This window comes from Doryrhamphus excisus, linkage group LG7 (genome assembly GCF_037039965.1).
Source record: "Doryrhamphus excisus strain RoL-2023G ecotype Guam linkage group LG7, RoL_Dexc_Guam_v1.1, whole genome shotgun sequence".
In the NCBI taxonomy this organism is placed as follows: domain Eukaryota; kingdom Metazoa; phylum Chordata; class Actinopteri; order Syngnathiformes; family Syngnathidae; genus Doryrhamphus; species Doryrhamphus excisus.
The window spans coordinates 13,185,916-13,212,607 of record NC_136363.1 but is presented as its reverse complement, the minus strand read 5'-3'; the positions used below and the strand labels follow the sequence as shown (position 1 = coordinate 13,212,607).

Here is a 26,692-nt window from a genome sequence, read left to right as displayed (position 1 = left end):
ATTTACACTTGTGGGTGTACTCTAAAGCTGTAAATGTTCCAAAAGGCTGTATATTTAACATATTAACATACTAGCAACTTTTCATCTGCTCTTTTCATGTCAATATGCAAACTGGACTCTGCAAGTGTGTGTGTGTGTGTGTATGTGAGGAAGTGGGGTGTTTAGCTGGTGTGTGTGTGTGCGTGTGTGTGTCAAAGTGACGCCTTCCAGTAGTAAACATGAGATTGACAGACAGGTGGGCTCAGGCTGTCAGGGTGACGCGCCTTGAAGGGGTGGAGTAAAAGCAAGCGAGAGGCCGGCCTGCTGTGCTTGCATGTGTCCGTCCATCAGTGCGAGCAGCCCCGGACTCGCTTCGCCGTCATTGCCGCGGAGCACCTCTTCTGATATTTATTTGACGCTTTGTTTTTTTTTGTGTGTCAAATTGAACATTAATAACATTAGTGAGCGGGCGCGCACACGCATAGACGAGCAGCGTGCGTGTGAGTATCGACGCGCACACGTCAATGACTGACACGCTGAAGCGAGCGCGAGCTTTAACGTGTCACTCTTCCTTCTTCTCCCCGCAGAGAGAGACCTCCGAGCGGGCACGGAAGAGACCCCCGCCCGGCCTATCGCCGGCCCGCCACCGAGACTTCCCCAACTGTGTACTTCTGGGTCCGGCTTTTGAGGTAGGAAATAGTCCGACTAAGAGGGGCTGGAGGGGGGGCTCTTTCTCCCTGAGCCACCTCCGGTACATCCACACGGAACCTTCTGCCACTTTCCACGCCGAGAAACAACTTCACGGACCGGGCGTATCGTCGTCTCCCTCATTTGCGGAAATACTCCTTGACAAAAAAAACAATGCCCAAAGGCGAGTAACAAGATTAAGTGCTCCATTCTTTTCAAAACACGAAGAAGGGGATCTACACGGCTCGCTCCAAGACATCCGGACTCGTCGTTCGTGGTTGCTTTTCCACCCCGCGGTCTGGGCGAGTATTTCGGGGTCTCTGCATGAAAGCTCCCGGAGCAGCAGCAGCATGCCCCGGAGGAAGCAGCAAGCACCGCGGCGCTCATCAGGTACGTCCCGGTACATCAAACAAACACACCCTGACTCACTTCATTGACTCGAATCAAATACACGAGAACGTTGAAGGGGTGTTGGATTCATGGCAAGTTTGCAATTCAGGACAAATATATTTTATGGAGAATGAAGTACAGGTTTTTGATTTGTATTAGTTTAAAAGCAAACATACTATACTTTATTTATGGCACATACCCTGAAATAATGCTCCAGCAGTTTATATTAGTAGATTGTCCAAAACGGTGCACTATTTATAGCAAGGGCATTCAAGATGCAGTTCGTGGGCTCCCAGTAGCTCACCACAGTGTCAGAAAGCCATGCACAATGAGTACTTTGGTGGTTTTTGTATTGAATGACGCAAAATAATGCAAATTCCTGATCACCCATGGCTGTTGTTGGGATAACTTTGAGACCGTTTTGGAAAGTGTCTGTGTTCAGCCAAAAGGGCTTTCGTTAAAAATGTTTCCAAGTACGTCCCCTGTTTTTATTTTGGCTCCAGTCTTAGTGTAAAATGTTGCAGACTTTCTGGTGTCTGTAATAAACAAAAGGAAGCTAACTGTACTCTAAAACAAAAGCATTTCACAATGAAAGCATGTCAACAATATTTCAAGCGGTGGAAATTAGTCTCCGTTTCTCAAGTTCAAACAAACACAATCACATCCTGTGTTTGTTTGTATTTGAAGAGTAAACAAAAGGGAAGCAAAAGTGACGTATTTTCAGCTTTCAGTGTTTTCCGACTCCGGGATTTGCCATCCTCGATTTGACGCTTGATTGATCGCCTGTCACGCCCGCCGCCTTTCATCTATTCATTCCCGATAAACATCAACTAAATCATTCGCCATGGAGACACGCATGCGCCCAGCAGCTGGCTGGACTCTCCCTCAAAGGGTCACTCCTCCCTTTTTTCATTTTTTTTCGCCCGTGCTGAGACAAGACAAATTGAAAGAAAAGTTCTGGAGCAGGGATGAATAACTTGGCGATTAAAGGCGGCGAGGAGGAGGAGGGGTGTAAGAGGAGGAAGAGGAGGAGGAGAGTGGTGGGGCGTAGCAAGATCACAGAGAAGCACGCAGGAAAAGCAGCGTGAGCTTCTTAACGCCGTGACCTGACCTCCGTGTCGGGGAGGTGTTGAAGGTTTTTTTTGTGCGAGCAAGAGTCACAACCTGATACCAGACCAGATAAACTCAGCGGCCATTTGAATTTTCAGCATCCCGAATAAACACCATGGCGCCGTAATTACCTCCACCAGGGACATTTCTCACTTTCTGGGTTGAACATTTTTTTCCTTTATTTACGAAAAAGTAGTGCATGAGGAAAGGAGGATCGCTTGGCATTCGGCGGGGTTCTGAGCTCTCCTGAGTGACGTTCTAGTTCCACTCGAGTCATTTTTGGGGTTGTCCTTTGAGTTTCTTTATTGGTGTTTGTGTGTGGACGTTATGAGGAATCTGTGAGAAATACATTCCTGGTGTATCGCAGCCATGTGTTTGAATTTTTGTGTGTTAAAATTAGGCTTTTAGGGGCATTCATCATGAAATAGTAGGGGTGTCACAAGACACTCGATTGGGTCTATGAGAACGAGACGAGATTTTCACATTACTTTTAACACAAGTACAATAAAGTATAACAAATGTAACTATATAATGTAATCTACTAACACTTTGTTACACTCTTTTGCACTTTTGTGTGTATGCCAGCTGCCCCGCCTCCACCCACCGAGGCTAGAGCGATTGTATCACTCCTTTCATGCCATCGTTTTACAGAATAAACATGCTAAGGTGCCGAAAGCGATGCACTGAGCGAAATCTCTTCCTGCCTGTTTGGAGGTAACACGAGGAAAACAGGCGCGCATCCACTCTGTAATATATCGTCTTTCACTCAGAAATCTTAGTTATTTTTCTATATATTTGATACAAAGCACAGCACTGTCTATTGCTGAGAAAACTGGCGACCATTACTTCCAACACAATTGGACGGAAGAAGTGTGGAGTGTAAAACTCAGCACCTGGAATTCCCGTACACACCACCTCCATTCCTGCTCTGATACTGCATCCCAAGGTGGAAACAGCCAGCTCGACTTACAGAACATTGAAAATCAGGCTTTTCCAGGCCTTTATGGTCCCTGGCTTGCATTTCTTGTGATTTATTGCTTCCTTAAAGAGTGACCACATGTGATCGCATCCTTTCAGAGTCAGTAGACCATTGAAGGCCTCCCTAGGTTTAGCAAGAAAGTCACCCGCTCTCTCTCCAAGTCTCTCTCCCTCTCCCGTGGTGATTGACACCACTGAAGCCGTTTGAAGTCCACGCCATGATGACCAAAGCCGAGCCAATGAAAAGTGGCTGCAGAATGTTTAAGCAGGCGGCGGCGGCTGCGGTCGGAAATGTGAGGTTAAGCAGACTTAATCAAGGTTGGGATGGCGAGACTTTGAACTGGTCGCTGCTGTAAGGTCTAATTGACAGGAGGTTTTGCTGATGGATGTGCTTGCATGTTTGAAGAGCTGGCCTGTCATGAGACGGCCTCAAGCCTCGGCCACAAAAGAAGCCTCAAAATCAAGCGGCGTCATTTGATTCTTAGGTTTTGACCATTTTTTGTGCTACTTCCTGTAATATGTGTAAGAATGCTACTGAGTAATGGACAGACACTCCTCCAAGGATCTTCCTATTGTATCCCAATGACAATGCACAATTGGAGTCATGAGAAATGATCAAAAATGTAACCTATTCTAATTTTTGCATGGGGAACATTTAAAATGTATCTCTGTTATAGGCTATAACTTTACATCCTTCCTGTTAAGGCGCTAGAATGTTCTAGTGATGGAGACACATCCTGCACACTGCAAGATGGGCCAGTCTCCCTCCTCAGAGTGTGTTTACCTCCCAGTTCAATATCTCCACTTGTCCCCGAAGAGTTCAAAACAAAAAACTGCCTTGCCTCCTCGGAGGGAGAAAGACGGAAGGGAATGTTTCAATGGTGCCTTGTGCGCATATCGCTTCCAATGGGCTCGGTTTCATCAGTCACAGGGATGCTTTTACACCCTGTAATGGCGCCGGGGCCTATCTAGTTTATGGCCAGTGACAATACATCAGTGTTCCCTCATCTGGAAGCACATTAGTGCATCTGTTAGTTTTGGCAGCACGGTTCAGCACCATTTGAGCGGCACACGTTTTTGCTGCAGTCATTTGTTGTCATTTTCGGCCATGTTTTACTGTTGTGTGACAGGATTATTATTATTTTTTTAGTAATGGTCGGCCCTCGAGCAGTCTCTTTTGGGTTAATTTTGTCTCTTAAGGCTTCATTACGCTACAGCCTTGTCACTACTCTGACAGTGTCTTTGTCCCGTTTATAGCTTTTCGGCAGAGGTTGAGCACTTGACATTCATTTTTCTGCCCAAACACTAGGGGCAGTGACCTGTGTAGTACAGTCATCCCTTGTTTATCACAGGTAATTGCTTCCAGACCCGACCGTAATAAGTTAAGTCATTTCTGTGAAGTAGTGTTTTACATTAATAAACATTTTTTTTATTTTGAAAGCATAGAAAACCTGTTAATGGCTTTTTACATTATTAGAGATCTGCACACATGACATAACACCCCTAGAGTCACTTTTACACTTCTATTATTCTTTGTGTATATCACATTGCGCAGGCTCCAGTGTCACCGCAGGCACATAAGACGGCCGCTGCTAGCATATCAAGTTACTGAGCTAACAAGTTAGCATCTCCAATTTACTTTATTCTCGAATTAAAGTGTTTTAAAAGGAGTGGGGAAGGAAGACAAAGAATCAAAAAATGTACCACTTCCACACGTAATGAGAGGAGACCTCCCCCACCCCAATGTTTTTAAACTAATAGGCCGACAACCATCTAGTACTAACAAAGTTCATAGAAAGTCACCGTGTTCATCCATAGTAAGTCATGCAAAGTTTAAGGTCACAAATATGTTTTTTTGTTGTTTATGGTTGTTGTTCAAAGTCAAAAAGGCACTGCCTCGCCCCAACTCTTGCGCTGCCAGCCTCAATATCTTAAATCAAAAGTGTGCCACTCTTTGTAATGAACGTGTCAACTAATCACTCAACATGGCAGAGTAATTACACAATGACACAGATTGGATTCCAGCTGCACACAGGCATAAAAAAGGCTAGCACACAAGGAGGCGGTCCCGATGCACTCCAGGATGCGGCACCTCGACTGGGAGTGGCTCATCTTTCCACGACGTATTTCCTAATTGGGAAATAGGAGTTTGCTGTCTAAACGGGCCGCAGTTGTAGTAGCCATGGGCACATGCAGAGCTTGTAGCAATGATTTTATGTTGTGGAGTTGCTACTTCTAGAAGCAAGAACCGTGGCCTGATAGATTTTATTACAATGATATCTCGCTTAGCACGTTTTTCGTAAATTTTACCTTGGCTTGGGTCCGCTTCTTTAGCGTTGTGTTTTTTTGGATTTTTTTTTTTACGCTGCCATCTTTGATCACGCCCCAAGATTGCAATACTTGCACATGATAATACGATGCATTGTGGTGGTGGGGGGGGCATTTTAGGCCAAAGCACCATTGTACTTGGTAGCAACCAACAGAGGGTGCGTTTGATTCATTTGCTGCCTGAGCAGGCTGCTGATGTACTGGTGGGAAGATCTTTAGCTATGTATCGATTTTCGATTGAGTCAATCATATTTGGTTTGTTGCCTAGACGGGCAGTTGAGGAAGTTGAAAGTAAGCAGCAAAAAGGCAAAGGTGAGTGCTAAATGGCTATTGTGAACCAAATAAAGGTCAACACTGTCATGTAACACAAACAAACTTGGGTAAGTTTTGGCCATGACTGGGTTGAATGTGACATGTTGAGTATTTATTTAGCAGATCCACTTGGCTTGTGTGTATTTGAATGTGCAAAGGATGAGCTCTGAGCCTCAGGCATGGGAATTGTTTGATAGGTCAGTTCCTCTTGGAAGTTGAGTTTGTTTGGAAACACTTGTCCGGAAAATTCTTTTTAAAAAATGGACTTTAGGAAAAGACTGCTATCGCTTTCTGATCATAGTTATTTCTTCACCGGCATCCTGTTTCATGATTGAATTGTTTGAATTGTGAATTATGTTGTCAAATATGAAGTTCAGCCCCAAAAATCGGACAAAACCAGAAACACTATGCATGCTAATTGTTGTTTGGTGTTGTTTGGCAGAAAGACGACAAAGTCCAGGTCCCATCGCTACTATTAATACACGTTGTTGATGTTGCTGTTGCTGCACGCGTCAGGCAGCTGTCAGCCAAGGAGGCAGCGAGCATCACGCTATTAGCACCTTGCCTCGCTTCTATCTGGATGGCGTCCGATAAAGCGTTTAATGACATTTGTCAGGACCCCGACGTGCCGCGGCAGGGAATATTTGAAGCGAGCGACTACACAAGTGTGTGTGAGTGTGTGTGTGGCTGAGCGAGATGAGTTTATGATAAGGGAGCGTATGCAAAGTGTCATTAAGAGCGTGACATTGACTGAGAGAGTCAGCGGGATGTGTTTGCAGGAAATCGCACACAGCTTACGGTTGCGTGTCCTCGCCTTCCTGGAGGTGATGTGACACATGAAGATGGATGCCTGCAGGAAAAAAGAATAACAAGGGGGTCAAATCAAAACTATTTATGACATTCGGCCGGCCCGCAGGGTGACGACGTAAAGGCATTCGGCTCGGTAAACGTATCCCTGACTTTAATGAGCTTGGGAGGAAACAGGAAGGCCTGGATTTCCACTCGGGCACAACAAAGGAATCCTTGACAAGGAAAGAAGGTCATTTCAGGTTTTTTTAAAATGAAAACACAAACAAAACTGTGAGGCGTAAACATGGCCTGCAGGAGGATTTCCTTCCTACACAATAACACTCGCTAAGAATATGGGATCATTTTGCTGTTTGACTACAAGAGAGTTTTCAGGGCTGAAAAGGATCATAGGAGTTCACACGTGAAGTTGCATTGGCTTTGCACAGGTTTAATAATAAGGAAGGAAAAGAGGCATAAAAGTGGTGAGTCATAATTTTGTGCAGAGTTGATGGACTTGTTATGATGGTTGCGTTTTGCAGCAATTTAGTTTGATTGTTGTCCATTTTCAGCATAGAATGTGTCCTTGCAAGACTCGTAGTTTTATTGCCAAAAGCCAAGTCATTAGCCATATTAGTTAGTTTTCTTATGCATTAAATTAAAATTAACCAATGACTTTTTTGCATTTGTGCTTATCATATTGACTTCGTACTTGAGGGCAAGGTGCAGCTAATTGGAGGATGTGGAGCGTAATACTGCACCATCCAGAGCTATAATGTTGGCATGTGTGTTTATTTTTGTCATTTTTAGCGTGTTTCTTATAGCAAGTCTTTTATGTCACCCATATGGTACCAACTAATACCTGGTAGTACCTCTGAGGTGTCATCTGTTCGTATGGAATCCCACCAGGACACCTGAAGAACGGATGGTTGAGGCAGTAAACATGAATGGGCTTTGGTGAGTGTGTGCGCACGTGTGTGTGCGTGTGATGGAAAGGTATTAAAAGTGACAGATGAACAGGACTCACATAGACGTACTCCCGCTGCAGCTGCAACCGCCACGATCACCGTGACAGGTGTCAATTAAGAATTACTACCGCCGAGACGCCGCTCTCCCGTTCCTTGTTTTCCCCTTCGTGCAGCTGTTGGTTCTGTGTGCCTTTTTGGAGAAACAACACTCTACCCTTGTCAGCGCCGCTAGCGGCCCGGCCGCCGCGGCCCGGCCGTCGCTAATCGATACTGAGCCTGTTAGCAAACAATTTTTTTTGCCATTGATTTAGTTGAGGAGCAGTCCTCCTAACAACCCCCCAAACCCCCACACGGTCTGATCGTGTGGGGTCTCTGCTTGGCTTTGTGGTATGTAAGTCTCTCCTTTCCCCATTGTCTGTGAACGCCTCCCAGGGTCCCCAGAAAAGCATGGAATCCAACCTTTGTGTGCAAGTAGAATCCTGTTGGATGATGACTGTAATTAGGGGTACATTCTGTCCTTTCTGCAGCTTTATAGTGTTGTGCTTTGTTTTTGGAAAAACATTTCTAGTAGCCTCACAAACATCATTGCCTTCAAAACATTACGTCTTAGCACAATGGGAAACGAGCCACCATACCACATCTTTTTTTTTACCCTCAGTAGTTAAATTATTGGTACTCTAAATTAATTTAGAGATATATGTTTTGTTAGCATAGTAGGAGAATTTATTGTGATTGTCTTAGTATTTTACAAGCTGTGGTCAGTCATCCACAAGAAGTTTTTAAATATACTGCATATAGTATCTATGTATTGTTTGAATGTATTTTTCTTTTTTTTATGACTAAAAATGATGTTATTCAGTATTCTTTCCCAGTTTGAGCTCTGTATTTGAGCCTAATCAAATCAAAACATGTCAGAAGGACGTGTCGGCCACGCCTGTGAGAAACCAGGAAATGCTAATTTGCCCAGGGAGCGAAAGCCTCAATTTCCCAGCTGATTTATGTTCCGACACTCCGGTCACAAGCTTTGGGTTAGTGACTGAAAGAATGAGATCGTCTGGATGAAGTGAGCCGCCGCCTCCTGGAGGGTGACCGACCGGCCTGGGACGCCCATTACCCATCAGGCACTGCTGCTGCGTTGTCCCTCAGCTGCTGGTACAAGTCCTAACTTTGACAGGGGGCTCACTGTTTTTTCGCACACGTCTTGTGAAGCCTTCCATAATGAGAAACATTGTTTTTAAAGTGTCTAAAGTTGAGATGACACAGAAACCTTCACAGCATATAGTAAGGAAACCTGTTCTTTTCATTTTGTCATTCATCTTCATTGAATTGATGACATACTGCCACTTGTTGGAAACTACCAAAAACTAAACTTCCTCAAAACAATGCTCTATGTGGCAGAGTGTTGTGTATGGCCTCCGTGTGCCTGTATGCACTCCCAAGTATCGTATTGCATGGGACTCCTTTGTGGGGAAAAAACACAGCACAATTGTCTTGGATTCATTTAATTCAGAGTTAGATTCCCCCAATCCGGAGTCATAAATAGTCCAAAGGTCACAGATGAGGTGACATAATGGCTTTTGAAGTCAAAACTCATGACTGTCATATCTGGCCAGGCTGTAAAGCTTCTAGCCGGTGGAGGTAATGAAAGCATATTTTTGTGAGTGCTGTCGCATTTTAAAAAAAAAAGGGAAGCCATTGATTCCAGTTGTTGCTGGAGGTTCCAGCAACCCGGCCGCCTGCAGTCAGTGTTGGGCACATTACTTTGAAAAAAAAGTTCAATTTAGGGCTGGGCGATGAATTAAAAAATAATCAAAACAGACATTTACAGCTTCAAATCAACCTAAAACTGCTGTGTTGGTTATTTAGGTCCGATTTAACACCCAACCTACCTGAACTGTGGCTGGCACTGATTGGCTACCATGGAATTGCATTCTACTTTTAGCCAATCATTATTACTCACGTGTCTGTCACATCTCCGGACAGTTGGGACCGAAACCACCTTGTTTGCAGCTCCTGTCCTGGACACAGGCTGAGCGCACCGTCAGGGCTCCACAATAACGATGTACCGATGGCCTGGGGCAAGTTAAAACAAAATTGGGGCAAGTAAATCCAATCAGTGATATTCCCGTCGGGCAAGTGTACTTTGGCATGCCATACTGCCAAGAGTTTTTTTAAAAGCGGTTCTTGTTGGGTGTTGGCAAAACACGAACTGCGTAATTCTGGTGGTAATTTGCAAATCTTGAAATGAACCAATCAGAATCGTTTTAGACTGCGGTCCGTAGTCCACAGTCCACGTTTCACCCACACCCGTTCTTGTTCGCGATCAACCAATCAGCGATCTCTTGACTACTAAAACATCTATCATGACGTCCCTGCCAACATGGTCTAATTCTTCAACAACTTGTGAAGGAAAACAGCAAAAAGTGATGAACCAGTGCCTCCTAAACAAGTATTTTATTAGCGGCAGCAAATGAGCGGCACAGGTGAGTGAATCACATTGCTGTGACAATTTGAAGTGGTCACAATGAAACACCACCGATTAGATCCAATACCAAGTGCTGATTTTGCACAAATCTAGCGCTTCCATTTCTCTGTGTATTTTTCTCACCTTTGCTTCACAAATTATTGTTTGACCATTGAGCATTTTTTTTCTGGATTAAAAACACTTTACTAGTACACAAATGTGTTTATTCAATAATGTTTCAACTTATAAATATCACTGCTTACTACGACTACGATGTGTGAGGTAGTATGGCAGGCCATGTTAACATACATCCACAATTTTTTTTTTAAGCACAATGTTTATTCAATCATGAATGTACTTATTTAAGTCTCTTGACAATCCAGATTTCCATGCAAAGTCATGATCTATGTAGGAAAACAACCACAAGAAATTATAATTATTTAATCTTTATTTGAGATTCTCATGTGATGCCACAAAAATTAGATGATATCATTATGGCAGTCTTTTCATTTTACATGGGGCAAGTTCGGGCAAGTAGTTCTCACCTTAAGGATTCCCCATCGGCAAGTCATTTTTGTTTTTAATGTAGAGCCCTGACCGTGATGCTAGACTCTGGACAGGCCTTGCCTGGTATTGACCAGGAGTGAACCCACCCTCCACCTCTCCAAAAAATTGTCAAATCTTTGTCTCAGACCTCCCAAAGGGGGGTGAGGTCCTAAGCCTGTCTCTGTCCCTCTAAGTCGTATCAACTCACAGCAGGGTGCCCCTTTTTAAGACCCACAAGATCCAACTGTTCTTCCACTTCACCCTCCACACCTGAGAGCCGCTTCCAAGGTTCCAGGTATGATGCAGCGCAGCGCTTAGTGAAATTACAGCCACAAAATGAGCTCTACTTCCATAAATTCCAGACTATAAGCCGCTACTTCTTCCACACATCCTGAACCCTGCAGCTTAAAGGATGATTTAATGAACTCATTTATGGCTTAACAGAACTGCACTTCCCATGATGCCAAGAGTGCAGATTCAGGAAGTAGTGATCAGACAAATTTTAAGTTTGTTGAAGTAGAATTGCTACAGCGTGTGCTTGGACCGTGGCAGCTGTTGGACTGTTGTTGAAGCTTCTCATCTCACTCGTTGGACCTAATGAACGGCCGCGGGTTGGACTGCAAGGTTTATAGTATCTTCCTGTGTAAATATTCCATGTTACAACATGGACACCTGTGGCTTAGAGATAAGTGAGGCGTCCTACAGTGTCACATGACTGTGTTTAGGGGCGTGGTGTGAGTAGGACATCATGCATAACATCATTGCCAGCACAAATATGGCCACCTGTAAACAATTTAATTTTACCACAAATGTTTTGTTCGATGTACTCTATCCATGAATCCAGGACACCAAAGCTAGCTTTTCATAAATTTTGTTTTCTACAAGTTACAGCACACTTCTCCTGCAAAAGCTGGTCAGAATCCTTCTAAAAGAAAGTGCCACATGACCCTCTTGAGTACAATTTTAGTGCAGTTGTATTTTTTTTTTATTGGAAGCCCTGAAACTATTTCACAGCTTTATTTATAAAACGTGGCCACGCCAGGCACAGAGAAGCTATTGATGTTGGGTGAAAATGTGTAGATCTATTATGTATGGAGTATCTACAGTACACGGGCCTCGATGGGCCTCAGTCTGAGAAGGAATGGCAGGACAGGGAAGAACGAACGAGGGGGGAAAGAGTGACAAGAAAGAAGGAAGGGGGGAGGGAGGCTAGTGGAAAAAGAGAAGCGACAGAAGTGAAAGAAAAATGACTTGAGGGATCGACGGCGCTGGAATAAAGCGAGCGGGAGAAAAGTATCAAGGCAATGGCCGGGGGGAGGCGAGTTGGGTGGGGGGTGAAAGCATTTGGATGTTGGAGAAAGAGAAAGAGAGAGAGAGAGAGAGGGGAGGATGTCACCCATGGCTGCCACTCATCACTCACAGCCTAATGGTGCTGTTTTTTTTCCTTTCCCTCCCCGCCGTGGGAGAGGGACGCTATGATAGGAGGGGAAAGGAGGGAGCGCAGCCCCACTAAACGGGGGTCACTCAGAGTTCACAACCTCCAGGTGGGACTCCCCTCCACTCGGGAGGTATTTGTGCTGCTGTTGTGACCACTACGGCGTCCAGGACGGCAATGATTTCGCGTACGTGCTACAATCTGATTGTTCATGGCTTTCTAAAGAAACACGCCAAATGTTTCCTTGCTGCTCTTATCCAAAAGCGTATTTTCAGTTCCCTGGTGCGATGGTCGGCCATGTTTGTTGTAGTGTTTGATTGCTTGTTTGTATCATATGTCGACCAAAACAGGGATTATGATACCCTGCCCTCTGAGAAGTGTTTTAAAATATTTGTGCTATCAACAACTCAGTTTTGAAGTGAAGTGTTACATAAGCAACGCCTTAGTTGGCATGGCCACTGTCCTACTTTAGCTCCAAGTTTAAACAAGTTTGTACGTAAAACAACTCATAAAACACACAAACGTGGTTACCATCTGCTTTCACCCTGAGAATATACAGTATAGTGTAACACATGGAGTATGGTTATTGACATTTCTGTTCATACATTTAAACGATAATTATTTTTCCTGCAGCATAGAAGTGGTTCAGGTCTCGTGCACGTCCAGAACCAATCACGTTTCCGGTCGGGACGGTGTCATGACGCGCATGCTTTTCGAAATATAACAGTGTCATTTTTAGAAATTATACATTGAGAAGACCTGTTTTCATAAGTTTCATAAGCACTTTCAAGCCCTAAAATACAAAAACAAAAACATCCAACACAACACTTTTTTCTTGTTTTTACGTCACGTAAACAGACCCTTAGTTGCCATGTTTATATTTTAGAAGGAGGTAAAGCAACACATAAAACCTAAACGTGTTTATGACCCGTCTTGCGCGTCACTTGGTTGTTTGTGTGTTTGCTTGCGGAAAAAACACTTCCTTCTGGGATTGGCTGGCTTCCTATCCCAATCTTTGGATTTGCGTGTGTGTGTGTGTGTGTTCCACTTGTCCTCGTAGTTTCTGGGAAGCGTCAGCCGTTTAAAACTCAAACTATTTTTTTTTCTCTCTCCCACCACCACCATCACCGCCGCCTTCTCGCTCTCCTCCTCGCACCAAATTTGGGGAACAGCTGGGGCGGCCATGACGATGATTTGTCTCCTTCTGCCCGTCCGCCTGACAGCTTCAGCGCACGCACACTCGTCCGCCATCACTAATAGACACGCACATGCACGCTGTGAGACACATAGCCTTATACAGAGGCCATGTTTTTTCTGGCCGCTGCCAAAACACGGCGATTTCCTTTAAGCCGTGGCGGCCATACATCAACGTGGGGCCTCCCAGCCCGGATGGCAGGGGCTGACAGAATGACACGTGTCATTTATCAAACGAGGGGGCTCCTAAGGGGGCGGGGGTTCAGACGGCCGCTTGACAAAGCCCCCACAGCCAAAGCAACATGCCATGGGGGTACATGCACGGGCTCAACACCAGGAAGGTCAGCGTCCAACGTTTCTCCACAAGTTCTTTCAAAAGTTTCTTCTTCAGTTGGCTGGACGGTGACACGCTCACGGAGAAGCTAATAATACACGTTCCCACACATACGTGACGGAGAAGAGGCAGCCAAACATTTCGCCTACAACCATCTGCACTATAAAGAAATTTTTTTAAAGTATATTTAGATTTTTGTTCATTTGCAGACACTAAAACTGACTTCATAGAAAAGTCCAGCGAGGGAAAGGTTTTCCAAATATTCTTATTTTACCAGCATAGACTAGTATGTGCTATTTGGGTGATTGAATACAATGTCCCTTAATTCAATGTAAGAGTTATACAGAGTTTTGGAGTTTTTTCCCAGTAATTCAGAAGCCATGTAACTTGGCCAGCTTTTCTAATGGGAGATCAGCCACTGCAGACATTCGCACAAGATCCTCAACGAGTTGTAATGCTCGTATTTGTGGATAAGGAAGACATAGTCGCGATGCAATTGTAATGTGGGATATTTTTTATCACACTCTTATTTTGTTTGCACTATTCGTTGGAATGTAGCGCTCTTATTTTGAAGCTTGGAAGGGTATTGTGTGTGTTGAGGGTCTGATGGTCAGGATGAGCTGGGTGCAAGAATCAACCCAACCCTTATTTCACTCGTCAGCGGGCATCGTAAAACGCTCGCTAAATGCTAGCTTACTTTTACGTAAGATGAGTGGCGTTTCAGGCCACTATGTATGTCCACTAAAGTCTACTAAAGTCTTTAGTCAATTGGAGTAAACCAGGACGTATTTGCTAACTATCGACAAACACACACAAATCAGACACATTTAGTTCCTTTTTTCAGTCACAGTCACAGTGGGAGTGGTAGAAACCCAGGAAGTAGCCTGCTCACGAACAAAAGACGTACAGTCGTCCCTTTTGCCGCTTCACTCGATGGCATTTTTCCAAATATATTCATTTAAAAGTCAAACAGCAGTTCCTCGCTGTTTCACGCTTGATTATTATTAATCAAAAGTATGTATTTCCTGTCCTGCAACTACAAAAATGAGGAATCCTATTTCACAGAAATTACTAAACACATGTAACAATCACTTGTGTTACATATTCATTAATTGATTAGGTATTATTTATTCATTTGCCAATGAAACCATTCATCACAATTGGTACGGTCTGCTCGTCCTGTGTCATCCTCCATGAACCAGGAAGTGACCGTCTAGCATATATAGCATATAGCATAGGGAATAAGTACACAACCCTACCGTACGTATCGCTTTAAGAAGCAGCCCCAACTCTTTTAGTTTTTTTTGCATGGACGGCAACACATTCCCACATCTCTTCTCCTTCATTGCGTCCTCCCTACACCCCCCCTGCCCCCCCCCCCCCCCCCCCAGCTCCCCCCTCCCATCCTATTCTTTCAACCGCCCGTTCATTTGTCTTCATAAGCCTAATTTATTCACTCGGCCAGATGCAAGCTGACACACATCACTCTCCTCCCACGCTAGGGTGACGCACACTCCCAGGGCGCACACCTGACCTCCTGACGCACACACACACACACACACACACCATGGTACTGTATTACCTCACACCCATTGCTTAAACCCTTAGAGCCCCTCCCCTTTTAGCATTCCTGAAGATGGATGGGTGCTCATAGCCAGGATGGATTGTGGATATAGTTCCATTAAAGTGTGTGTAGGGTGTGCGTGTGCGCGTGGGAGTGTATGTGGGAGATAGAGGGCACTTTGGGAGTGGGCTTTTTTTGTGTGTCCCAGAACCGTACAGCCGTTGGTTGTCTGTCCGCAGTCGGATATTGTGCTCTGTTGAAGGATGGCTTCCTCTCTTCCTGCCTCGCTCCAACTGGGATGCGTGTTCCGAGCCAACACACACACACACATACACAGTCAGGCATGCAGAGTCGCACAGACACAATTAGCAGGAGATGGCTGTAGATACTAGCGCATGTTGAAGAGCTGTTGTCACGCTTGTGTGCCGTTCCTCCTACCGTTGGAGGCCTTCAACAGCACAAAAGATAAAGTAGGAAAATGTGTCCATGCCTAAAGGATAATAGCTTTCATGGTGCACAAGTGTCTGAATTTCTTAAAAGCGCTGAAATATATGCGACGTCTTGCCGCTCGTCCCGAGGAGGCTCTCCTGCTCTTGTAATTAATTTCCCTGAAGTTGTATTGTGGTTTCTCATGTGATTTGTATTTCTTTATTATTGTCTCTGAGGCATATTGGAGGAAAAGTGATGTGTCATGCTTGCGTATTTCGGACGCTTTACCTCAAAGTGAGATGAATGTTGACTCTCTTGGAAGGCCTGCATGCTCCTCACCTTCACATCAGTTGTTCACGTTAGCATGGTTGCATATGGGACAAACAAACAATTCATGTGAGAGCGATAACCTTCAAGGGCGTCGCTTTTAGCTTTGCTTCTAGTTTTTCTCTGGCAAGACATAAAAAGTGTTGTCATGAGGCAGAAGTATGCACTCCATGAATCACGTCTGTCATATCATTAGCTTAGCTAACAAACTAACTCGCTCAAGATGTTGTTTTTTCTGATAAAATAAGTCTTTATGTTCAATTGGGGATCATCATTTGGGTCCAGAAGAAGCTAACAACGTAGCTAACAGAGGAGATGTCTTTTCTCTTATTAACATAAATAATGTGTTAAATGGTGAATCTTCTTCTCTCATTTGATTCCAACAAAAGTGACTGTTAGCATGTCAGCTAGTAGTTAGCTTGGTGGTTACGTAGCGGCTCTGCAGTTAAAGAGTGACTCAGCTCCCTTAATTCAATGTTGAAAGTCCATTCTAATCACACTTTGATGCTTTTATATCCAAATAGTGTGTCACTGGCTCAAAAACCGTGCATGTGTGTCGCTGCAAACGTCTCGCACGGGCAGTTTTGGAGGATTTATGAAGGTGTTGGCTGTGCTTGGGAGCGTTGTACAAAGCAGGCGTCCTTGTGTGAGTTGCAGGGAGGGCTGACAGCGCGGTGAAGGCTGATTGATGGCTTATTGTGCAAGCGGACTCGACTAGACCCGACTGGTTAGGTCGCGGCCCTGTAGTGGCTCTCGTTTTCTTCTTTAAATACTTCCCCATGTTTCTTCCCCCCCGTCCATGTGAATCAAACCTCCACTCCTGAGTATTTTTATACAGCCCATCATTCAGTCCTGCTTTGTTTTCTTTGTCGCAGCTCCTTTTTGTCCCATGACTCATCAGGTTTCAGCCTCTTTTCATCAAGTCCAGAACCGTCAGAAACATTGGACCTTCTTACCGTATCGTCATGTCAAACCCCTTTTTTTCCGTCGCAGAAAAAAGTTGCATAAAAGTTGAAAGCTCATCTAGCGTGTCTGTCTGTCAATGATTTTCCGTTCTCTATTGTCTACACGCGCACACGCACGCACGCGTTAGTGATTTATGGTAATTATCCATCTTTGGGGGTCATCCGTCAACTGCTTGTTGCTAGGCGATGGCAGCAGATGTTGTTTGGTCGGGGGGGTAGACTGTCTGGGGCAGCACAGGTGAAGTCAAACTGTGAGGGGAAAATATGAAACGTCAACGTCAAGATGCTCCATTCTTTATGTTAATTTGAAGCTTAACCTTCAGGCCGAGAACTGCGCTGCAAGCAGCCTCGTCTGGAATAAACACTTTCTGTCGTTGCTCCTATTTTTGTAGACATGTCATTAAAAAAAAAAAAAAAAAGACTTCACCCATGTAGTATGTATGTTAACGAGTTACATTGAGGAGCATCACATTTGCGCAATTCAACATGTGCGAAAGGGAGTAGGAAGAAGCAGAGCCTAAATGAGACCTGCCTCTTACCCGGGTCTCGGCTGTTACTGTTATTTTTCTTCCTATGGATAAATGTTAACATTTTGTAATGGGGAGAGAGAAGACTGGAGGTTGTGGAGCCATACTTTTGTAGCTTTACAGTCATCAAGGTGAGGAAGTGTTAAAAAATATCAATAATAAGAACAAACACGGCACGGCGGTCGAGTGGTTAGCGCGCAGACCTCACAGGAGACCAGGGTTCAGTTTAGTTCTGTGATTGGCTGGCGACCAGTCCAGGGTGTACCCCGCCTCTCGCCCCAAGACAGCTGGGATAGGCTCCAGCACCCCCGCGACCCTTGTGAGGAAAAAGCGGTCGAAAATGAATGAATGAATGAAGAACAAATACTAAAATAATGCACCATTAATCACATGTATATTAGGGCTGCCAATCGATTATTAATCACGTTTGTCCACGGTTAACTCAGAATTAATTACATTTAATCACAGATAGAAATAGGTTTTTATCTATAATAAGTAGGGGAAATTTATTTGTGGTAAACGATTCGATGTGCAACTACAACAATAATTAAATACAATTTTATGCAAAGGGATATAAATTTCGGAACTATGGGCCATTATTTAAAACAATACAATCAGCAAGCATATATTTGTATTACTATTTTTTTATTATTAGCATATTATTCCTTAGCTCCTATCTAGTTCCATGCTAAACGGCTAACGCTAGCACAATGCTGGACTTCAGCCACAGTTATCACATGTAAAGAACGTAAATGTGAAAAGCACCGGTTAGTTGGGCCACTCTTATGCAAGGTAAGGTAGCACTGCATTTGACAATAAATCTCCACTGCTCCAGTCTCTGGCAGGCCATGTAATCCGTGATAAGTCAAACACGACAGTAGATACAAATAACTTCGGTCTTGCTACAAGAGCCATCTGCCGGGGCTTTGAAGCTAACTCTTCCAATCTGAATACTCATTAACGTGTTAACTTTGACAGCCCTAGTATATACATTTCTTATATGAATTATTTCACTTGGTAAATGAAATGTATCTTGAAGCAAGGAGCTATATTTGTTAACTGTGTATAATAAAGACAAATCGCGACAATAAAAGCAAATATTATAATGATGAAATGATTGTACTTTGAGAGCCTCTCTCCATCTTCCAACTCCCCAGGTAAACACCCAGGTATTTACAGTGCTTTTTGTGGAGCATGACCCCTGGTAAATATTCATCCAATGCTGTATCCCTTTTTTCCATGCAATAATAAAATAAAATATCCTAATGACGCGCGTCTAAAGCTTTGTGAAGGTTGGTGTTGGATTGGATCTCATGAGCTTTCAGGTGTGCTTAATGTTGTGTCCTGGTGAGGGAGACGCTGACAAGTCCTGACATCCAATAAGCATTGGCGTCACTGGCTTTTTCCTTTTCCTCTCCCAACAATCATGTCATTTTATTTACATTTCCCCCAACCCTGCAGGTCAGTGACACACACTGATCAAGCTTGTCCAAAGCCATCGCAGGTGAATGGCAGCGAATGGAGGGCTCCGTGACAAAGCCAAGCGGGAGGGCGGAATAACGGTTGCCCGTTGAACGGCTGCTGAAGTGCGTGGTGGGAGAGGGGGGCCGTGGGCTGAATCAGCCGGTGGGATTGGACATTAGCGCTGTAAATGGCTTCGGCCTCTTGGTCCAGACAACATGGATGAATGAAGACAGCGCTGGGAAAGTAACGTTGATTGTTTTCACTAACGTGACTTGTTGCTGCGACATTGGAGTGCAGCTCCACTGAGTTTTTATTATGTATTTTGTCCAAATACTTCTGAACCCAAATATGCCATCATGACTGACATGACTGGAAATACATTGTGGATACCAAATACTTTTGAAGACATGCCAGCAGTAGGGGTCATCAGGAGACGAGACGATGCACGAGTCAGTCCACGACATATGACAATATGTTGCAGTCTCCTCATTTGATTTCATTTGATTTGCATTGCTCCTCACGAGGCTACACTCCCCTGCACTCTGTGTGTAAGATACTGGCCCCGCCTCCACCCACCGAGACAAAAGCTACGACTGACAAAAGGACTCACTCCATTCATGCCGTTGTTGTTCACGCATGCATTATTTGCATTATTATTTTCATTTATTGGTTTATTTTCATTGACATGGTTGTTTCTGAACCAGAAATCTTGTCACCTTTTAATCCCGCGAGATCTCTTGGCACGGCATGTACTTGAAACACTTATATGCTAGGACTATGTCAAAAAGCCATAGCAGTTGATGTTTGCTAAATACAAGGATGAAGAGTCTTGAACCAGTCATGATGTGCTATATATATCACTATATTGACACTTACTATGGTACCCATCATGTCATTGGATGCTCATATCACCTCCTACTTCAGTACGAGGTGCATTATAAAAAAAAACCTTAAACTGTATTATGGAAAGCAGGAAGTGAACAAATGTAACAGTTACTGATTGTAAAAGTACCAGATGGAGGGGTAGGATTTAATAAGCTTTGCTTCTTCCTACTCCTTTTGGACATGTGGAACTGGGAACTGATTATGGGATGCACTCAATTGGAATCTGATGCATGTTCAAATGAAATAAAACCATTACATGCAGCACAGATCTCCTCAAAGTTCTGCCATCATGAGACAAATGAGCGGTGATGAATGGACCGTTGGTTGCCAGGTCCCGCAGAGAAGTAATAGTACAGGCAACACAGCAGAGGGGCATTTTTCACCCTTTTGTATGCAGCGGTTCAGGAGTGTAGCATGTAGGTGTGTGAGTGGACAAGAGAACGTTGTTTGAGGACCTCACACATGTCCCTGCCCTGGGGGAGGGATGGTGTCGTCCTACTGCGGTGTCACCTGTCTGCAACAGGAAATCCTGGACCGTACACAACGGTAGTGACAGGCTGCACACAGATGGCTTCTCTTCTTCTGGGTTCCAGACCCCCCCCCCCCCCCCCAAACACACACACACACCTATCTTACACAAAATCAGTGTTTTCTCTTTTTAAGGTGTGGCTAACATATGCCACCTATTTGGTTGGCCCATTGGCCGGTTATGATTTAGCCTTTGAAGTCTGCCTAGCAACAAGTGGCCGGTGTCTGAGCAATTTTATTGATCCATGGCGCTGCGCCTGCCGGATAGCTAGCTGTTTTGTAATCACTTCCCATGTCTTCCTGAGTGCTAGTGTCTTGGTATTGACTGCTTTTTAAGCTAGCCCTAAAATGTATGAATGGCTACAAATTACATAAATAAACACGCACCATCATTAGATGTTGCTGTCTTTCCAGCTCTAGTCCACCAGCCCTCAATCTCCCCTTGGATAAAATTGGTGTCCTCCATTGTCTTTGTTGACTAGCGTGTTGTTCAAAGTGCGTTATTGGTGTTCTCCACAGTTCTGTTATTAAGTAGAACCCAACCGTGCCGCACTGCCCTGAGCCGAGTCAAGCTTGTGCCACGCAGTGGAAAAGCAGCGGTTGATGCGCCACCATTTTTTAAATATATTTGGTTGGATCTTTAACTTTTCCTTCATCCTCCCTGCTTGTGAAAAACAGGTTTCTTTTTTTTTCCATTTTTGACTGACAACCACAACACCGTCCCTCCCTTCTCCATTTTAATCCCCCCCTCCTCCCTCCTTCCCCATCTTTTGTTCTGGGTGACGCTCCAAAGCCGCCACGTCAGCATGTTTCCCATCTCTGATTGCCTTATTAGCCGGAGGTGGCACTCGCAGCTTTTTCGTGTGCAGATGGTAGAGGAGAGGCGGGGGGGCTGTTTTGTTGTGTGTGTTCTTGTGCCCCTCCCACAGGCTTGGACTCTCTCAAAGATGGACTGAAGTGCTGCTTGCGTGTTTGTTGTCAGCTAGACTTTTGTTTTTAACCTCCTCCTCCATGGCGTCTCCTTTATGAGGAGGGTTTTCTGTACTCCATCTTGTGAATGGTCCAAGTGAAGCCTGCTCGCCTGCTGTGTGTGTAATTATAATGGTTTATTTTTAAGACAATAAAAGCGCAGGAAGGATGTGTGTTGAGTCTCACGCATAAAATGAAGGGAGGGGTTGCAACTGTTGAACCTCCAGCTTTTCCCAGGCAGCTGTGACTGGCACCTCACACACATCAGGTATTATGTCCACTCCTATTATGGGATGGAGTGCAACATGCTGTTTGAAGCTGACAGCACATCTGCCTCCTCGCTGGAGACTCATTCTGGCACCTCAGACAAGCATCTTACCCGAGATGGATTTGGGGAGGGAGAGGAGGAGGCCGGGGGTTGCCTTTTTATATTCAACCCCCTTTTCCCCTCCCCTGTCCTGGAAATATTCAGTTTCTCTTGCTGACAATGTAGCCTCATAAAAAAAAGCGTCCCTCTTGATGGCGGCGGTGTCGTCAGGGAGCACGGGCAGCAGCAGCAACAACGAGGCTGTCATGTCCGCTGGCACTTTCCTCGCATCACGCTGGGAAGACTTCCACAGCCGCTGCCAAGTCCACTCCTTCCTGCCAACCGTGGCTTGGCAAGGCGCTTGAAACTGGCATCCTCTTCCTCCGTGCGCTATCACTTACTTACTTGGAGCCTTGTTTCAATGAGTCAAACAGGGAATCATCACGTGGTGGCATTTTTAATTTGGTGGTAAAATAGGGAAATGCATCCACACACTCTAAATGTCCTCGCAAAAGAGCGTAGGCCGGTGTAGCTTTGCTTCCTGTTTCGGCAAAAGTGTCCCTTTACTTTTGTTCTTAGCATACCTCGTCGATGAGCTTGGATTTCACGATTGTGCCAAATCCCCACAGACGCTTTCCTTTTTTTTTTTTTTTTTTTTTTTCAGACGCTTTCCAAAAGTCTTCTCACGAGTGGACGCTGTCTTTGCTGTGTACGAGCTCCATTTCTTTCTTCCAACACCACAGATGCATAAATATGCCCACAGGCGTACTTTGACACTTTGTAGAAAGTTGTCCATATTGACTTCACTTCCTGTTGTCGCACTACCTTCATAATACATGACTGGACTACATGTACAAGATATTAACATATCTGCTTCCTGTTTTCCAGCTTACGGTCCCGAAGATGATTTCAGAGGGGACAAGGCAGAAGATGAGGAGCACCTTCTGGACGACGGCCTTTCCCTGGACGGCCAGGATGCTGACTTGTTCAACGATGACGAGGACGGGCAAGATCGCTTCAGCTGCCAGAACTCGCCGCTCAGTAATGGCACCAACCCGGACGCCGGGTACGCCTCACCGCTCAGCACGGCCAGCGATCGCCTGCCGGACCTCCAGACATCGCCCTTGGCGAAGCCAGAGGAGACAGCGGAGTCGGTCAACGGCCTGTCCCTGCAGGACAGTTTGGCCAAAATGAAAGCTGCATACGCGAACTTGATCTCAGACACCTCGTGGTCTAGCATTGCTTTGGACATGCTGAAAAGTAAACAAGAGGACGAGAAAAGCGAGAAAAGCGATCACAAAGAAAGCAACGGGCTCTTAAACAATCACAGCCAGGCCAGCATCCCATCAAAGACCAGGTGCAGCTCCAGTAGCACCTCAGCGACCACAAATACGAGCACCAGCAGTACCGCCACGTCGCGATCCGCTTCTGGCAACAGTGGCGTCAGCTCGGGACTGGCCTACGACTGGCACCAGGCTGCCTTGGCCAAAACCTTGCAGCACACGCCGTACCAACTCCTCCCCGAGCCCAGCCTCTTCAGCACTGTGCAGCTCTACAGGCAGAACAACAAGCTGTATGGACCGGTTTTTACAGGCGCTAGCAAGTTCCGGTGTAAGGACTGCAGTGCCGCGTATGACACTTTGGTAGGACTCACCATCCACATGAACGAAACGGGACACTACCGCGATGACAATAAGGACACGGACGACGATCGTGGCAAGAAGTGGTCCAAGCCGCGCAAGCGTTCCCTCCTGGAAATGGAGGGCAAGGAGGACGCCCAGAAAGTTCTTAAATGTATGTACTGCGGCCACTCCTTTGAGTCCTTGCAAGACCTTAGTGTCCACATGATCAAAACAAAACATTATCAGAAAGTGCCTCTAAAAGAACCAATGCCGGCTCTCGCCTCCAAGCTGGTTCCGCCCACCAAAAAGAGAGCCTTTCCCGACTTGATGCCGCCGAGCTCCCCTGATTCCGTCTCATCCGGCATCCCGCTGGGAGAAACGGCCAAAGACCAGAAGGCTATCAATCCTTATGTGACGCCCAACAACCGCTACGGTTACCAGAACGGTGCCAGTTACACCTGGCAGTTTGAGGCTCGCAAGGCACAGATCCTCAAATGCATGGAATGCGGCAGTTCCCACGACACCTTGCAGCAACTGACGGCACACATGATGGTCACGGGACACTTTCTGAAAGTCACCAATTCAGCTTCCAAAAAAGGGAAGCAGCTGGTTTTCGATCCGGTCAGCGAGGAGAAGATCCAGTCCATTCCTTTGCCGCCGACCACTACCAAACTTCCAGCTCCTAACGGGAAGTCGCAACCCGACTCCCCTTTGCAGCCGGAGGAGGAGGAGGATGAGGAGGACGAGGAGGAGAGTCAGGAGGGAGAGGATGAGAAGGCAGAGGAAATAAAAGCAGATAGAAAAATCAAAGAAGAGAAGGAAGATCCACCTGAGAAGCCTGAAAAGGCAAAATCCTACCAATATCTCCGAGAAGAAGACTTGGAGGAGACACCTAAAGGGGGGCTAGACATCCTAAAGTCCTTGGCAAACACGGTCTCGAGTGCAATCAGCAAAGCCCAGACGGGTGCGCCAACATGGGGCGGATACCCCAGCATCCATGCTGCCTATCAGCTCCATGGCTCCCTCAAATCTGCGTCGTCTTGCGCGCAGGTTCAGCCTTTATTCAGCAGCAACACCTTGAAGGCGCCACCCTCCGACTTGGCCCCCAGTAGCCCCACATCACCTCCCAGCCACAGGAACAACAACATGCAGGCCATGGAAAAGCTAGTGGAGAAAGTTAGTGGGAAGAGTTCAGTGAAGGAGGAGAAGCCCTTAGAGAAGGTCAGGGGTGCCAAGTCCTCACTGACGAGCTCTAAAGAGAAACGGGCTTCACCTCAGCCAGGAGACGACATGACCGACTTTAGAGGCAAAGAACACGATCGAACGAGAACCAACATCAAGGAGGAGGTGACGTCCCCAAAAAAGCTCGATGGCGAGTCCTGCAATAACCTGAGCATCATCACCGACCACTCACCTGAGCAGCCGCTGGTGAACCCCCTCAGCGCCCTTCAGTCCATCATGAACAACCACTTGGGGAAGGCCGCTAAGGTGGCGACCCCCTTCAGCGACCCCTTTGCCATGCTATACAAGATCACCAATAAATGCCCCCCAGCCAAGGAGCCTGTGACTGAGTACCAAAGTGACGACCAGCCCATGGACTTGACTAAATCCAAGGGCACCAACGGCGGCCTCGCCAACGGACAGCCAGGCAACAAAAGCCCGCCTCTCCGGGAGAACGCTTTAATGGACATATCGGACATGGTGAAGAACCTGACAGGCCGCTTGACGCCCAAGTCTACAACGCCATCGTCCATCTCTGACAAGTCCGACGTGGATGCTGTGACTTTGGAGGACAGCCTTGAGGAACTGTCCCCCATCCAAAGAAGGAAAGGCCGGCAGTCCAACTGGAATCCTCAGCATCTCCTAATCCTCCAGGCCCAGTTCGCCTCCAGCCTGAGAGAAACCCCCGAGGGGAAGTTTGTCATCAGCGACCTCGGACCCCAGGAGAGGGTGCACATCTGCAAGTTCACCGGCCTCTCCATGACCACCATCTCGCATTGGCTGGCCAATGTCAAATACCAGTTGAAGCGGACGGGCGGCACCAAGTTCCTCAAGAACATGGACTCCGGCCAGCCCTTATTTTTGTGCGGCGACTGTGCTTCCCAGTTCAGAACTCCTTCCTCCTACATCCACCACTTGGAGTCCCACCTGGGGTTCACCCTGAAGGACCTCTCCAAGCTGTCCATAGATTTAATCGAGCAGCAGGTCGTCAGCAGGATGGAGGAAAAGACGTTATCGGGTTTCACGGAGGACGATGGCGGCGTCAATCAGTGCAAACTGTGCAATCGGACTTTTGTGACCAAACATGCCATCAAGTTGCACCTTTGCAAAACGCACGGCAAGTCGCCGGAGGACCATCTCATCTTTGTCAAAGACTTTGCAAAGCCGTGACTAGCGAGGTTGCACCTGCCGCTTAGCAGACGTGTACAAAGCATCCCAGCACACGAGAACACGCTAGCTTTACGCCACATCCTGTAATTAGTCATACATGCAGAACATCCATAAAGGGGGGGCTGGGGGTGGGCGTACGGTTCCAAAGTTGAAATTGTGGCAACACGGCCACAGCACTGCGAAGTCACCGACTGTCGCTTTTCCTTTTTTTTTTTTTTTTTTTTTTTTTAACACACTGCATCTTTTATGAGCCTTTTGGGAGTTGTCCATCTGTTGTTTTTAAAAACTGGACCACACGCCTTCCTTTCTGTCACGGACAACTCACGTATTATTTATGAGACGGTTTGTGCATGTTTTCACGTCAAAGCGGAAATTGCGTCCCAGTTTCAAATGAATTTTACCAGCCATTGAAATGAAGGAGAATTGGTATTCCCAGCTTAATTTAAACCAGTGTGACTGAATCAATGAACGAATGAATGAATGAAGACATAAACAGGCAGTTGTTGTTTGCCATTAAATAGCAAAAAAAAAACCCACACAAAAAAAACACAAGTGTTCCTCAAGTCAAGTATGATTTCTTAATTGTTTGTACAGTATTTGCATTAGTTGTCAGATGAATGAAGTTACCGTATGAATAATCAGCAAGGACGCGCTTGCTTGTTATGATTATTTGTACCGTGTGCATTTTTCTATGATGTTATTTTCTAGACAAAGATGGCTGAAAGTGTAAAAAGCTACAGAGTAATGATCCCGTTGGGGCGGACATGAAAAAGAGGGAATGGAGAATAAAGAACACATTCTCAAGTTTATTTGCAATGATGTTATTTTATGTTGTAAAATAAACTCCATGGTTTCAAATGCAATGTTGTGCTGTCCGTTCATAATCCTAATAATGCATTCCGTCTACAAGCAGGCTTTACAAATACTACTAAATATGTACTACTAAATCATCATGACATCATGAAGTGGAGTATAGCACGCAGGTAACCAAATGCTGTGGCCCTGCAAGGTGCTCTGTATTGGGGCACAGTGCCGGCGTGACACCCCGGAAGTCTCCAGCAATGGTCAATGACCTCGTGCAACATCTTTATTGGAAAATGAATGAATGTTTGTTTACGAGCGACCTCGTCAGGCAGTAGAATAAAGGAGCGCTCCATTTGCTCACCGGCACAGTGCAGGTAATCTTGCCTCACGGTTATCGGC

General features: G+C 45.7%; 1 protein-coding gene across 1 annotated transcript; it reads left to right on the top strand.

Annotated features, from left to right (window-relative positions):
* Positions 1 to 225: 225 nt before the first annotated feature.
* Positions 226 to 26,344, top strand: LOC131101775 (teashirt homolog 1-like). The gene is made up of 3 exons (XM_058047125.2): positions 226 to 479; positions 567 to 1,056; positions 22,365 to 26,344. Exons 2-3 carry the CDS (start codon positions 1,017 to 1,019, stop codon positions 25,487 to 25,489), a joined length of 3,165 nt encoding a protein of 1,054 aa, XP_057903108.2. The 5' UTR covers positions 226 to 479; positions 567 to 1,016; the 3' UTR covers positions 25,490 to 26,344.
* Positions 26,345 to 26,692: the final 348 nt, after the last annotated feature.